This window comes from Stegodyphus dumicola, chromosome 6 (assembly GCF_044657685.1).
Source record: "Stegodyphus dumicola isolate Sdum_Otavi_A_Nest chromosome 6, ASM4465768v1".
NCBI classification, from domain to species: domain Eukaryota; kingdom Metazoa; phylum Arthropoda; class Arachnida; order Araneae; family Eresidae; genus Stegodyphus; species Stegodyphus dumicola.
The window spans coordinates 202,372,449-202,388,395 of NC_140773.1; the positions used below are offsets into that span (position 1 = coordinate 202,372,449).

Genomic DNA, 15,947 nt, shown 5'->3' on the forward strand with positions numbered 1-15,947 from the left:
AAAATGCGCATTGCTTTTAGAGTGTCTTAAAATATTAACTGATTTAAAATAAAACTTGCTCACTGACTACTGTAAATTTATATGGCATAATACTCTACCATTTTAAGCCTGAAAACCAAAAGTTAAGCAAGCATGCACTCAGAAACTGATTAACTTTGAAACAAAACAAAAAAAAAAAAAAAAAAAAAAAAAACTCCTGAATATACGCAGCAGTCATGTAACAAAACTGATATAAAATGGGTGTACCATATCAGTAAACTGTATGAAGATGCCCATTGATAAGGCAAAGTAAAATAATGAATGTGAAGACAAGTAGAAAAAACTTTTTCAAACTGAAAACAATTACTATTAATAATGTGAAATTTTATCATAAGTAAAAGATTTATCCTTGCAAATTTTACACTGTTTTTAATAATTCAGTGAGTGTTAAAACAATAAAGCTCATAGAAATTTTTTTTTTTCAATTTGCATTCGACACAAAAATTGTTTAGCATTTCAACTACATTAGCCATTTATATACCTGTGCCACTTAGGTTAAATGTTATTTTTTAAAGGTAATTTTTTTTTAAGTAATCGGTTTAACTAGAAGCCACTATGTTAAGAATGAAAAAAAAAACACATATATAAAAAAAGAAACAAAATAACAAATAATATTCTTTATTTCAACTATTAAACTAAAGCATTCACTGTACATGATTTACTACAATCTTGGACGAGGAATAAAACGGTAACTTATATGTTCTGTTTTGAACCATACATTGTCACCTGCATCTGGGTTGAAACCTGTAGCATATTTTTCACCAGGAATCTAAATTAAAAAAATTACAATTTTATTTCAAATAAAAACATCAAAAACAAAGTGAAAATAATAAAACCTAGTCATTATTTGTACTTTTCTCAATTCTGCACAAATTCTGATTATGCTTTATTTCATGAAGTAATGGTTTTCCTTTATCTAAAAACTCAATCTTTTAATTAGTTTTTAACTAAAATTTATTAAGAAACAACTTAATCTTTGCACATTATATTGCATAAAACTTTTGTGCTAGGAAATGGCAATGAAAACCAAAAATTATTTCTTAACATTATTTCATAATGTTGAGATGGATTAAATGCTTTGAATATTCAGGTCTGTGCACAATAATTTTAGCAAAAAAAATTATGACATCTGAAATTTATAAGCATCCATGTCATTAAAATAAAAGTCACTATAAACTAGTATATGCTACTATAAAACTTTTTCATGTGATAATACTTTACACTAATTTCATCTCTATCCACATTAAAAAATGCTGTCTAAAATCCAGCCATTTCAAAATTACTAGAAAAATAAACTACAAAAAATAAATAGGATTTTGTTTACTTATTCAAATTAAGATCATGATGATGATGATATTGGATTTTCCTAATTTTCCACTATAGCAGGCTTTAAGGTTAGGTTTGGTTTATTTAATTATGGAAAAGCACTCGAGGGCTATCTGCCTAATGAGAGGGATGCCTTTGTGGAAGACTTTCTAAGCTAAACAGCTCATACACATGCTACACATCGGGAAAAACATGAAAATTCCCATGCAGCCAGCCCAACTACTAGGATTTAAACCCTGGACCAAACAACCAGTATTAAGCGATTTTACCAATTGGCTGCTCGTAGGCAACAGGCTAAATTAATTTTAATTGTAGCTTATACTTTTGGCATGATTTCCAAATAAATTCATTTTAATTATATAAGATATTAAGAGAAGGTGGACTTTTTTTTCTTAATATTGATTCATGTCTTTTCAATATAAAATGGAGAATTTTATCAAAAGAGTTCAAAAATTCAGAAGGTCAGTTCTGTAAGAATAAAATTAAAAATTTCTTTACACAGCAAATTCCTATCAATGAAACATTTTTCATTATGCATTAGCAAATTAAAAACTTCCATATTTCTACTTGTAAAATTTGCTTTGAATTTTATGTGTGATAAGACAAAGGCCTTAAATGTCGAGTACTGGATGCATTAACACAAAAAAGGCTTCAAAGAAAACAGATGATGGTTTGATAAATTTAAGAGGAGAGTGTTATAAGGTTTGCAAAGATTAAAAGTTCAGTCGCTAGAGCAACTGCAACATTCACTGCCAAATTCCCTGATTTAATTATTTCTGAGTGTTACCTCAAGTTAACAAGTTTTTTGCTACAGTTGGATTGGTCATTTTTGAAGAAAAGATCGAAAAAGGAGACTTTACAGTAAAAGAGAATGCAATGCCTGATCACAAGCTCATGAAAGACCATCCCACTCTTATTTTCTAAGGCAAGGTAGAATTTTAAAGTATCCGTATTCATATGTAATATCAAAAATCCACAAACCTTTAAGAAATACAAGATGCAGAACAACCGAGGAAACAATAGTGGGGGTGGGGATCTAACAGCAAGACTTAGGCAAGCTCTTGTTCAGTGAGTGGATCAATGAGAATTTAGATTCTGTAGTGAAGAAATACTTCGTAGAAATAATCCAGTGTCATAGCTAAAGGAGACAGTCTGTCTCAGATAGTTAGTTATTTGCAGAAAGAAAAAGGAAGTGACATTTTTTCCAATAGACATACTTTTACAGACATTAATTGTGGATCATTGGGATAGAAAGGGAAAACTGATGATAACTGAAGAAACACAAGGCAAGGAATGCCTTACAAATTTGAATTATTTTAAAATTTGATAGAGTATTCGAAGAAATCATAATGAGATTTCAATAGATTTGTGTTTTTTCACGCCTTCTTCTGCTTCTTCTTCTTAATTTTTTCTGCAATTTTAGGATAAAATCATCTAATGTGCTCTTATGTATTTCATAAAGTTACCAAAAAAGACTTTTAACCTGTTTAAAATTTCACTGTTTTTGTTGTTAATGTGAAGGTTGACTGACTCTTCACATGGAGGTTGACTGAGAATTCCTTTTTTTAAAATGTGTATTTGTGATTACATCCTGCATGAATAATTCATAAATGAATGAAAGAAAAATCCTTTTATACAATTAGTCAATTTTTTTACATTTAATATACAAAATATAATCTAATGTTCTCAAAATTTTGATTTCTTATAGATATTTATCAATTAAATAATTAACATAGGCAACTTTGTGAATACATTGTGATAGATTATTAGTCTAAATCTAACACGATAAAAGCTAAAAGCAATTATCATTTAAAATATATAACATTAGTTAAAAAAGTTTTTTAATTTGAAAAATAATTTTGTTTTGGGCCAAATACTTGTAAAGAAATCAGTGGCTGAATTATATAAGTAGTGTCTAATAAATTATTAAAAAAAAAAATTTTTAAGATTTTTTTCTTAGTTTCTTAGTTAAGAAAAAACTCTGTTATTATTAGTCCAAAGGGGCTTTGTCCCTGAAGGAATATTGTTTTCATTTTGCTATTTTGCATTGAAAATGTTAAACTGCTGTATCACTTTTCAAGTCATTGCCATCAAATACTATTGCCCTGTATTATATTTGAAGAAATTAAATAGTGAAGAATCTACATAAATATATGTATGTTTTGCTCATTGTGATAAAACAACAGTACCTAGAGCCATCCAATTTTGAATGACGTAATCCTACTGCGAATATGATAATCTGAAAGCCCAAATTTAAAATATGGAATTTGTTTTATTATTCATTTCATATTTTGTAAAACTTTAACGAATTTTGATTAACAAACTCAAGGATTTCAAAGCGAGCGATGGCAACGTTGTACAGAAAAAAAAAAAAAAAACATTTTTATCTCCAGACCCTGAGATTGCATATCTGAAATTCTAAAGATATGCTCAATTAAAAATTATTTTTCAATATTGCTGTTGAACTCAATTTTACGTTTTAAGTGCGAAGAACTTGATATTTTTGATATTTAATAAATAAAGGTAACACATAAAATGTTTAAAAAACACCCCTTTAGACATAATTTAAAATCTGAAACCTTTCAGATTTTTTTATTGTTATTATTACTATAAGTTAATATTTAAAATATAGTATCTGAGCAAACATTGGATATTCATTAAAATCTTAAACATAGACCATTAATTTTACTTCCCTATAATCTTATTAATCTATATTTTTGCAAATAATAACAGTTATATATTAAATTAAAAAATTTCTTCATTATTTAATGATTAAAAGTCCTGCTTCAAGAATGCAGTAACAAATGTAAAATTATTAAATAATTCTCATTATTATCATTTTTTAAAGATCTATATGTATCATTAAAGTGTGGCAAAACTTAAGGCTGTCAAATTTTTATTTTCATGATTATGAATAATGCAGAACTTACAATTAAATTTTTAATGGTTATAAAATTTTTTCTTAGTTATATGTTTTGAAAAATCTATTTATTAATACATAACTTCTGAAATTTTGGAAAATTTATTTAATATACAATTTGCGATATATTAAATTAGAGCAATAACTTTGTGTTTGCCATAGATTTAGTCAAACACGAGGTTGTTGCTTTGCTAATTTTATGTTTTACTTTAGCATGTTTCTCTTCTGCTTTGAATTTCAGAAATGTTTAATTTTATAACTAAACACTTCAGAAAAAATGTACGTTTACTGGAATCATTCTTTTGAAAAAACAGAAATACATAGATAGTTCTTATTAATTATAATTCTTAATTTAATTATTGCAATTAAATTGTTTATTAATTTAATAAAATCAAATATATGACTAAATTGTAGACTTAAAATAATCATGCATTCATATGGTAAATAGAATTCTCTCTTTCACTGAAAACATTGTTTCTTATGATAGTTTTTTCCCATCATGAAATGGAAATTTGCCATTAAGAACTATAAATTTCAATAAAAAATTATAAAATTTTGAAATAAAAATTATAAAATTACATAGTAACTAATCAATAACACTCACGAATGAGAATCTGAAACAGAAACTCATTGTCTTATTTTTTTGGGGAAAAAAAGATTGTGGAAAATATAAAATACAGAAATTAAATTTTGTTCCTGCTTCTAACTTTGTGTTTTTAAAACTTAGAACTGAAAAAAGAAATAAATAAATAAATAATTTCATGTATTTTAAATATTATAACGAATTCATTGGCTGCTTTCAAAGTAAAAGTCATGTATAATATTTATCTTTTCCCAATCAGACTGTTTCTCAAGTGAAAGGAAAAATGAAATGAAATATTAACAACCTCAAAATGAAAGATATAATGGAAATTTAAACTGTATTTTATAGTGTCTATTGAAATTTCATGTTTATAACTTTATGAAAGTGAATATATTATCATACTAGTTTTCTAAAGTATTTATTAAATATTGTATTCTAAATATTGCATGCAAAACTATTAAGAATATTAAATTTATTAAGTTCAAATATTCTTTCAGCATTTTAAAGATTTTTTTTTTTTTTTTTTTTTTAATATTTCAAAAAGTTTTGTGCATCTGTTCCAACTCTCTCATCTTTCAAGAAGCAAACCTTTCGTAACATTCTCCTGAAATTTAATCATATAACTGTATCCTTCAGTCCTGCCAGAGAATGCAAAATAGAATTTTAGGGATGTAAAAAAGAGTAGTTTGTATTCTTTAATCATTGAGTTATATGATTACAGAAAAATCCATTATAACTGAATTTACTTAAATGAATGGCGGAGAAAATAATATTGATTCAAAGAGTCTAAAAAATCAATTATGTCCAATTTCTGAAATGAACTTTTCTATTATTTTTACTTTCAAAAGTTAATATATGTGTAAATAATAGCCCGTTGATAACTATCACTGAAAGTAAGCCATAAACATACCTCGATATTGAACATCATCTCTCCAATCCCAGCACAAAAGTCCAAAGTAGTCTGAAACTGTGAATTATTGCCTGAGGAAGATTATGTGGCATTCTATAAACCAACTGATCTCAATTTCTTATGTGCAAAAATAGTGATCTGTGAGATATTTGAGTTGACTTGTATACAACAACCTTTATGGAATAATGGCTCATAAACATTGCATTAAAAATAAAAAATAAAATAAAAAAATAAGAGATTCCTCATTAGTTTAAAGATCACGGATGTACAAGGTATTCTGTTCATAATCACAGCCCCTCCAAGCTTCTGTAATGTTTTGAGATCCTTATTTGTACCATATCTGACAAAATACTTGCTCTTTTACTCATATCCCCTTCCAGGGTGTGCCTATACTGCAGATATGCAAATATTTAGAAATCTGCATTTGTCTTGGTAAAAATATAAAAGTTCATTAAGTTCTTAACAGTGAAAATTTCTCGCATAGAAAAAAAAGGTACCCAGAATTGCTTAGTTTAGATAAATGCAATTCATGCACTTTGTATGAGTAATTACTTTTATAAGGGGTTAAGAAACATAGAAAAAAGTTAAATAAACAAAATATGTAAATAAAAATTCAGCAATTATGGCATGATTTATGTGGAACTACTATTCCTACCTTCATGCATATAATTGAATATTTTAAACGTCTGTGCTGAATTGAATATTTTAAACATTTGTGCTGATAGTTTAAACTTTTAATTTAACTCTGATATGTATTTGATAAATCATAATTTCTGTAATTTAAGCAATGCATGACATTTCAATCTGTGCTCCAGAATCAAAAGTATGATTAACTGTAGTATCAAAAATTAATTTCTAGACTCTCAAGCTCTTATTAATTTTCTTTCAGTTTTAAAGAAAACAATATAAGAAAATATTTTAGAAATACCATTTTCAAAAGTACCTTTAAAATGTTCTTTTTAAAAAAAGTATCGTAAAATGTTCTTTTAATTTTTTAAATGTCAGTTTATATGTAGTAATTTTTTAAAACCAATTTTCAGGGCTTTAGAACTAGCTGCAAAACATGGAAATCATGTTGACACAGTTTTAGCATTTAGAAAAAAGTATTTGGAATCATTAGATGTGGCAGAAGATAAACCAAACTTTTTACAGTTAATGAAAGATGTAAGCAGTATTGTATTTTTAAATGAATGTGTTGTATTAAGTTCTAATTATTACATATGATTAAATACACCTTTTTACTTCCTTGTATTAACTAAGGGAAGCATTGTAATTGCAAAAAATTTCAATTATCACATTTCAAGAGAAATATATATTTTTTGGTCAAATTATCAGGTTCAATGTTCCATCTAACCTTCTTCGGGAACATGCAAGGACCTGACTCGGAACAGAGAGCTTACTAAAGCTATGTTCAAAACTGTGGGAAGTAGACAGGATACACAAGAAGGGTATACAAAACCCTTTATTTTTCTCTATTTACAATAACTTCCGTACTTCGGAATACACAGACCCGCTACTTGGGGTCTAACGTAAAAATATAAAAATAGAACTAAACTCTAATTTAACTTTAAAATAATAAACGTGGAAGATTGGCCTTATATTAACAGGAAGCCGTATGTAGTACAGAGAACTGTGAACACTACAATACGTTTAAAATTTATCAAGAGGATTAAAACCTCTGACCTGGAAGGCAACCAGCAACTGCGTAAAACTTCTAAGGTAAGCGGCCTGCTTCGACTCACTGCTTCCTCTCTCTCGCTTGGCAAAAAGCCACAACTTAAATACTTGGCGCTCGCCAGACAAACTTTGCATAAATACATTAACGCTTATAATTCTGGCCGGAAGTAGAAAATAAGAAGTGATAGTAAAGATTAAAAATAAAATAAACGTTAGTAAAACTTAAGATCCTTACAAAATAACAAAATCTAACTTTTAATGCAGTCTGCTTGTTCCTATACTCATATTTGGGAAAAATTTATACCCAGTATGAAAAAATAAAAATTCAAGAAGTGTGACTCCTGTGTAACAAAAATTGACCAAGATATTTAATTTCAAAATTTGCAATTTTTTATGTTATTTTCAACTTGCTTTGATAGCTCGTGTAATTAAGTTTGAAAAATTTGAGAAAATAAGTTTAAAAGAAATGCAGCAAACTATGTGTATAATTTAATAGACCATACAAAGAAGTCACACAGTGTCCACATCATCCAATCCTTAAGACCTGACCTCAGGTGATACTTTTAAGGAGAGGAAAGTGTTGATTCATGAAAAGAACGATATATGTGTTACATACATTACTTAATAATAATTTTGGTGATAGTTACTGAACCAGTTCCATAGCTGCTAAACAGTTAGAACACTTGCCATAAAAACTGGTTGTCACTTGGATGTACCTTAAAAGCTTGCTTATTCAGAAATCAAAGAAATGCTGTATGCCAGATGTTTGAAAATTCTGAACAAATGAGCCTATGAAAATGTCCCAAAATCAATGTCAGATGTGAAAAAAAAAAAAAAAAAAAAATCTTAATGGATTACAAAGTCCTATGGAGCATCAAAGATCCCGCCAGACTTGCACTAATCATCCTTCCAGATGTCTGAAGAAATAGATCTCAATTTATTTGTTAGATAATCGATAGATAAAAAACAAATTATAACTCTAGTATGTAAAACAACTTATATTGTTTATCATAATTTTTCATGTTGCATCACCATTGTTTATCCATTTGCAAATAAAATCACATGTGCCCATTAAGGTAATTTTCCTTAATGCCAGGATCCCATAACTTTGAAAGTACTTCCCTGTATGCTGTTCCATAGAAAGCAAGTCTGAAATTTTAGTCATTTTTTCAAAATGCAAAGGAAAAACAGGTAAATAGAAACTAACCTGCATCTGTTTTTACTAATATTAAAAGCCTTATCAAGAATCAATCAAGTTTATATAAAATTATGGTGAAGATCTTATGATTGTTTGTAATGTCATGCTCATCCATTACTGGTGTTAAATCACACTATCTGGCATCATTTTCTGTTTTTCAAAAATGGTTCAACAGGAAGTATGTTTATAAGTTTTTTTGTTACAAAGACAAATTCTTGTAACCGTATGTTGGATACAATGGTGGAGGGATATGCAGTATCTTCTGAAAAGAACTATATTATCACATTTTAGATGTTATGAGTGAGATTTTGAGTGGTAGTCTTATTTGTGCTTTCCGAGTTTCTCATTTGCATAATTTTTTGCTAAAAAAAATTCTAAATATTCTAGTTACTTGAGGATGTTAGTTTAATGTTTGATGATTGCGCTTTTACGGTAAGATTGGGCAAGGTACACATATAGCATATTTAACTCTGTAAACTTCTGTTTTTTCTGTCATATGTGGTGGATCATATGGTACTTAGCAGTTGCTGTCTGCACATACCACAGCTACCAACTACAAAAAATTAAAAACGGTTTTAGCACTATACTGCACTGCCATTTCAAAAGTGGAAAATGGGAAGTCAAAGTAAACATGCATTATAATGCATAATTTAAATTACAGAACTATTTATAATATGATTCTTATGTAAAATACATTAATATTTAAGTAAATAGGCTAACATTTTAATTTTGTAATATTTTACACTTTTATACCAGTCATTACATTATCTAAGAAAATCTTCAATAGTGAAAGCTTTTATTAATGAAGTACTTTTAAATATGATGAAAATAAAATTAATAGTTAATGTACATACTATTATATGGATAAACTTCATAATATACAATATATTAATTAAAAATTAAATCAAGTACAAATATCAATTAATTAAATATTGTTTAAATCCTAATATAAAGTTCTGCTGACTATCACTAGGGATGGGAAATACAATTTGCACATTTTTTTTTTTTTTTTTAAGTTTCATTAATTTAATAAATTTTATTTATTGCTGGAAACATTTCTCTCAAATAGTTTTCCTTAATTAAAGATAAAAATTAAAAAACTGGAGACTTACTGATCTACCAGAAGACTGGGAGGTGTGCTGAAAAACTGGAAGAGTTGCAGCCATTGAGCATAACCTAAAATCCTAGACAACTGATGTTTGTGGGATGAAGATACTGACAGTTTGTTGATCTGAAAATCCTCTCAAATGATTGACTATAGCAGGATGTAGCAGTAGAATGACTTTTCTTGGGTATTCTCAGTTAAAATAGGGATGGAGTTTAGGGAAATAAACCTCATGTTCTTTGCTTAGTTCAGAAATACAATTCATTATATAGTAGGTAATACAGTCAAAAGTCGTTAATCCGGACTCGTCGGGACTTCGGCGATTCCGGATTATCGATTTTTCCGGATTATAGATCATCAGTTTAAATCTCGTAAGATGGCATGCAGAAATTCTAAAATTAAAAATATGAAACCGTAATTTATGAAATAAAGAACAATTATGATCTAAAGGGTATCAAAATTTGCAAAAAGAAAAAGCTTAATATTTATTTGTTTACTTTATTAAACATTTCTTTTAATGTAAGTTGTTTAAGTTTTGCTTCGTTTCATGTGATAATACTTTCTCTTTAATTCTATTAAACAGACATAATTTCTTGTTCAGTTACAAAGTTCCGCTGTTCAAGTCCTATAATTGCTGTGTCAAGAACACCGACTAATTTGTCAATCGAAATTTTTTCGCTTTCAATAACCTCTGTTACTTTTTTTCGCTATCGGAAGCGAATTATAATGACCAGGAACTTGTTTTAAATCATATCAAAGACGGAGCATATCGAGATGAAATACTACATTTGGTAAGGAATTATAAGCCAAATAAAAACATCTGCGCTGAAGATAAGGATAGTGCTGACAAATCAACTTCCAATTCATTACGCGCCCGCCGCGGCGCGGCGTTCCCCCCCGCCGAGCAGCGTGAAATTGATAAACAGATTTCGGATTTCAAAACATACTTTCGCTTTTGATTCTTTACATATTAACAAATATATATCGGAAATTCTATTTGATATAATCGAAAGTTTAAGCTTACTTTTATAAAATTGCTCTTACAGTCTGCAAAAAATAATAAGCCGGATCCAATTCGAAAATTAAGGAACAACGCAATCATCAACATTAACTGAAATAGATAATTAGATAATTTTTGCTTATACGTCCATTATACATAAAACGCGCACGCGAAAACGTATTCTGCACTTGCGCACACTGATATGCGCAGTCGTAAAAGGTCTTAGGCGCACGCGTAAACGCCTATGCGCATGTGTCAACGCGGCGCATGCGCAGAAAGTTTTTAGTTTTGATGTCCGGATTATAGATCATTCCGAATTATGGGTGTCCGAATTAACGACTTTTGACTGTATACTTTCATATTGCAAAAACTAACAGTTAAGTGAACAAATATGCACTTTCTTTTAAAAATATCCTATATTAATTATTAATAATTATTGGTTATTTATATCTAGTAAAATAAGTAATATTATGTTATGAATTATATTACTATATGTATGGCATTCTAAGGAAATATCTTATCTTAAAAAACATAAGAATTGGATGAGAACATGCCAATATAAAATTCAGAATTAGCCAAAATGGTATCATTATTTTGGTGTTAATTTTGAATAAACTGATGGGCTTTAAAATTGATGAGAATTTTATTCAATCTCTGTGACAAAATAAGGTGGCTGTTTTGCATAGTTTTAAGTAATTTAGATCTATTTTTTTAAATGCTTCTCATTTTAAATTTTACAAATTTACATTTTCTTTGCTAACTTTATTAACTTCTTTCACAATACAATGTATTTTAGGTTGAAGTGAAATGGGATGTAGTGAATGCAAAAATTGAAGAGGAGTATCAAAAGGAAAGAAACATGACCCCATCCACACCAGTTTCACAAAGAAGGTATGTTCTTTAACAATTTAAAGGGGGGGGGAGAAACATCCTTAATACTACACATTGCTAAGTGTTTTGCATAAAATATTTAGTTTAGTCTTAGCAGCTGTAACTGATTTAGAGAATGCTAGTAGAGAGGTACATTATCTGTTCAGATGAATTAAATCCTAAAGTGCATTTAAGGCGAGAAATCACTGGAATGCAAGAGAAAAGAGAACTGCAAATGAAATTCATCCATCTGTTGATAGGTCACCTTCAACATTCTTTGGTATATGTGAGATAGTGTTTGAGCTGCCTTCTGGCAACATGGATACTTTCACTGTCCTTGGTTCTGGAATCCCATGTTATACAAAATATGACTTATAGGATATGCAGAATTATATCATTATCAATTATTATTCTTTGCGAATGAAATATCACATTATGATATATGACATTCATTTCTAAGGTCAACCATAGATGATTGATAAATCAATATGAATCTCATCTGTTGGATGTCTGCTCATTGTTAACCCAGTAAAATTAATAAATTTGTGCAAAATGTATTTTTATCTCAGATGTTTTGGAATATAAAAATACATCAAGTTGCAGCAGCTTATCAGCAATTCTTAGAACATGATGTCGCTTCCAATGGCTGAAATACTTGTCAATAAAGCCAGTATAAGAAACATGGAAAAGTTAAGTGACATATTTGCACCTACTTTCTATATACTTTTATAACATTTTTCTAAGATCAATATATTATATTTGGATATTTATTGCTGTTTTATTCAGATCAGCACAAAAAATTCCATTTGATGTAAATTGATTTCATCATTGTTAAGATCACCTTTTTTTTATGCAGTTATTTTGTCCAAATGATTGTTCTTCCCAGAGTTTAAGAGAAACACTCAAAACAATATATTCTTTGACGGTCTGTATTAATTATATTTTAATACTGCAAATCTTTCATTGGAGCCTTTCTTATTGAGTTAGTTACTCTTCTAATTCTTAATTTAACTGCAAAACCAACCTGTATGGAAAACAGCTGCAATTTATTTTTTAATAATCAATCTAGTTTTGATACAGAATAGTTCAGGAGATTGATCTGAGAGTCTCCCACACCTCTTTCTTTACCATCAAGAGAATCACCTCTTTCTTTACCATCAAGAGGATTTTTAGCTTGCTAATATTTTAAGTGCCCTCATGGCATACAGACACTATACACATAGTACTTTTTAAGATTCAAACCTGGTTCCAGTAATATGGCAGCCAGTATCACTAATCACTAAACCAATTAGGGCTGCATTTTCTACAAGCATTAAGGCAGTTCGTTTTTCTTTTTTGATATTATATGTGTATGGTCCCTTTTTTTAAATCTTAAGCCATTAACCTTAGACATCGGATTTATTTCCTATATTTAAAAAATATTATTCATGAATGATATTTTAAGAAATTGGATAAATTTTCTTCTTCCTACATCATTCAATACTTACATTTGCACTTAATTCATAAATCTGTTAATAAAACAGTATTAGTACATCAGATATATCAGTTATATTTCAGTATTTTTTTTTAAATTCCAGATCTATTATGCATATTGATAACTGCAATCACTAATAGTTATCCCAAGATGATCATTTCTGTTAAAGGCCCAAAATCTCAGACTGTAAGTGTTCAGGTTAGAGAAGGTTTGCTGTAATTTCCAACCTTTTCCATTTTTGTAATTCTTATACTCTGTTTCAGTTTCAAAAGGGTTTAAAGAGTAAAATAAGACATGTGACAAATAACAGTAGTTTTATCAACAAAATTGTAAAGAATTAGAATTCTAATTTATGACAAAATAATTTAAGGAAAAAAGTTATGTCTTATTAGAGTTGTGTGTCTGGAGAACAAAGAGGTAATGGAAAGGAAGACTACAATCAATTTATCTGTTGAAAAAATGATCATTTCCACAATTATGTAACCACATTGACCAACGTGAATGTGTGCTATCTTGTTAGGAAACTACACTTTCATATCTGTCGATCTCTCACCATTTTATGCTGCTTTTGCAGAAGAGGCAAAAGCACAATACATTAACTTTTGGAAAATCATATTCTATCCAATATCCGCTTATGGTTCAAAATAAGCTGGTGTGTTTGTAGAGGGAAAAGAATGGGACAAAAGTGTCTGTAGAGGATGTGGACAGTGTCAGGGCACTCTTATAGTCCTAAGAAATCTATTCAGAAATCAAGTCTTGAACTTTAGTCGTGTTAAGAAAACATTTACACGTGTCCATTTTGCTTACAGTTGGTCCATGCTTTAAAGCCAGATGACTATGTATGTTTTAACTTTGAAAGTGAAGTGTTTGAGGGGGAAGATGACTTTCTTGATCATGTGTTCAGTGATGACTCAACTTTTCATCCAAGTCGGGAAGATAAATACCCATAATGTTTGTTTCTGGAGGTCAGAATTAACCGCTTCCAACATCAAGTGTACAGACGATTTTATTTCTATGAAGCTACCCTAACAGGGGTGGCTTATCTGGATATACTGCACAAATGGCTCTTTCCAAATTAGTAGAGGGTGAAACTGTAAACTTTACTTGGCAACAAGATGGAGCCCCTCCCTATTAGAATCTCTTTTAAGAAAATGGTTAAACGTCAGACTCTTGGGTTGTCCCAGACTCTTGGGTTGGTTGTAACGATCGAGACAAGAGAGATCTTTTTTGCTGGCCTCCACGTTCACTTGACCTAATATAATGCAACTTTTTCCTTTGAAGTTTTATAAAAGATCATGTCTACATTCTGCTACTACCTAATGATTTGACAGAGTTGAGACACAGAATTGAAGAGCTACTGCTTCCATTATTCTGGATTTGTTAACCAAAGTGTGGGAGGAACTGGACTATATGTTGGATGTGCACCATATAACTAAAGGTGCACCTATAGAAAATTAGTAAGAAAAACTTAGTTTACCCTCAATTTGATATATGATTTGTGATAAATAGGCATAATTAAATGGTTATAATATATCATTGAAACTGGGACATTCTTTTATGGATACCTGTACTATTAAGGTTTACACATTAACCCTCTGATGACTGTCTTCATCTTGTCATGAGATTTTTTTTAATTGGAATATATTAACTTATAATTTAAGATAAGATATCTTGCTGTCTTTAATAATGTTAACTTAATGAATGTAAGTTTATGAAAATAGAAAAAGTAATTATACAAGTTTGGCCAAGAAATTCTTTAAATAAGGGTATCCGTAACAGATCCAAAAGCACGCATCACTCAGAGAATTAATCGGTGGCAATAAAGCAGTAATATGAAATATTTTGATTTTTAGTTTTTTTCTAGTGTGATTGCATATAAATACTAACAATTTATGACTCGCAACATAAGTTGATTTAGTAAAATTTTAACCTGGGCTTCTTTGAGGATAAAAAATATGTTAGAACAGTTATTTTAAATTTACTGTACACATTTAAAGATTTTAAAAAATGTTAATAATTTTTAAAACATCTAATTAGAAATAATTTTCCTTTCATTTCAGGAGCTCTCTTATGATATAATTTGGAGGACTTCTTGATAATATAAATGATATATACATTCTAGTCAATTTGTTTAACTGAATTAATATTTAAAAAATATTTTTAAGGCTATTTTTCATTTGTTTTCTTTGTATGTAAAAAAGAATTGCTAATAAATGTTGAACTTGCAGTTTATTATACCTTTTATTTTTCAATCAATTTTCAGTACTTTTAAGAAATAATATATTATTTGACAACGTATATGTATATATATATATGTGTGTGTGTGTAATGTTCAGTATGACAGTAAATTTAACTATCTCTTAAGACAGTTTTAAGTACAAAATCTATATTATCTATTGCTTAATTGCAAACAATTAGCATATTAAAAATTAACACAATGAGTACCAATGAGTTGATCTTCCTTTCTGTTTAAGGCCAGCAATATTCAATTTCATCAATAGCATCGGTAAAAATCTGCATAGAATCTGATAAAATAAAATATTTTTTTAAATTACACATTGTTAATAAACAGTGACTGAAATAACCCAGATGCTGCCTGAATAAGTATTTACATGTAAGATGCTGGTGGAAAGAATTAACATGTTAAGCACCTTGTCAGTTACTCGTGACTAACATAGTGCTTAATATGGTAGTAGTCAAAATAATTTGTTAATAAAAAAATTACTAAAAATGCGCATTGCTTTTAGAGTGTCTTAAAATATTAACTGATTTAAAATAAAACTTGCTCACTGACTACTGTAAATTTATATGGCATAATACTCTACCATTTTAAGCCTGAAAACCA

At 28.9% G+C, this 15,947-nt stretch overlaps 1 protein-coding gene and 1 long non-coding RNA gene across 7 annotated transcripts in view; one reads left to right on the forward strand and one right to left on the reverse strand.

The window, feature by feature from the left end:
- The window catches only part of Oseg5 (intraflagellar transport protein Oseg5), a 111,128-nt gene that overhangs the window by 79,965 nt on the left and 15,216 nt on the right, over positions 1-15,947 (forward strand). For 5 of the 6 annotated variants that reach the window (XM_085819347.1, XM_085819350.1, XM_085819348.1 and 2 more), the window contains 2 exons: positions 6,819-6,942; positions 11,555-11,649. In XM_085819347.1, the coding sequence (XP_085675473.1) occupies positions 6,819-6,942; positions 11,555-11,649 (219 nt within the window). Of the gene's footprint in view, positions 1-6,818; positions 6,943-11,554; positions 11,650-15,162; positions 15,335-15,947 lie in introns of those variants that run through there. The other variant, XM_085819351.1, reaches the window with a different exon arrangement.
- LOC146996940 (uncharacterized) lies at positions 642-10,863 on the reverse strand. Its single transcript, XR_015041811.1, has 2 exons — positions 9,766-10,863; positions 642-808 (listed from the first exon to the last, which is right to left on the reverse strand). It is a non-coding gene; the product is annotated as an uncharacterized LOC146996940 (long non-coding RNA).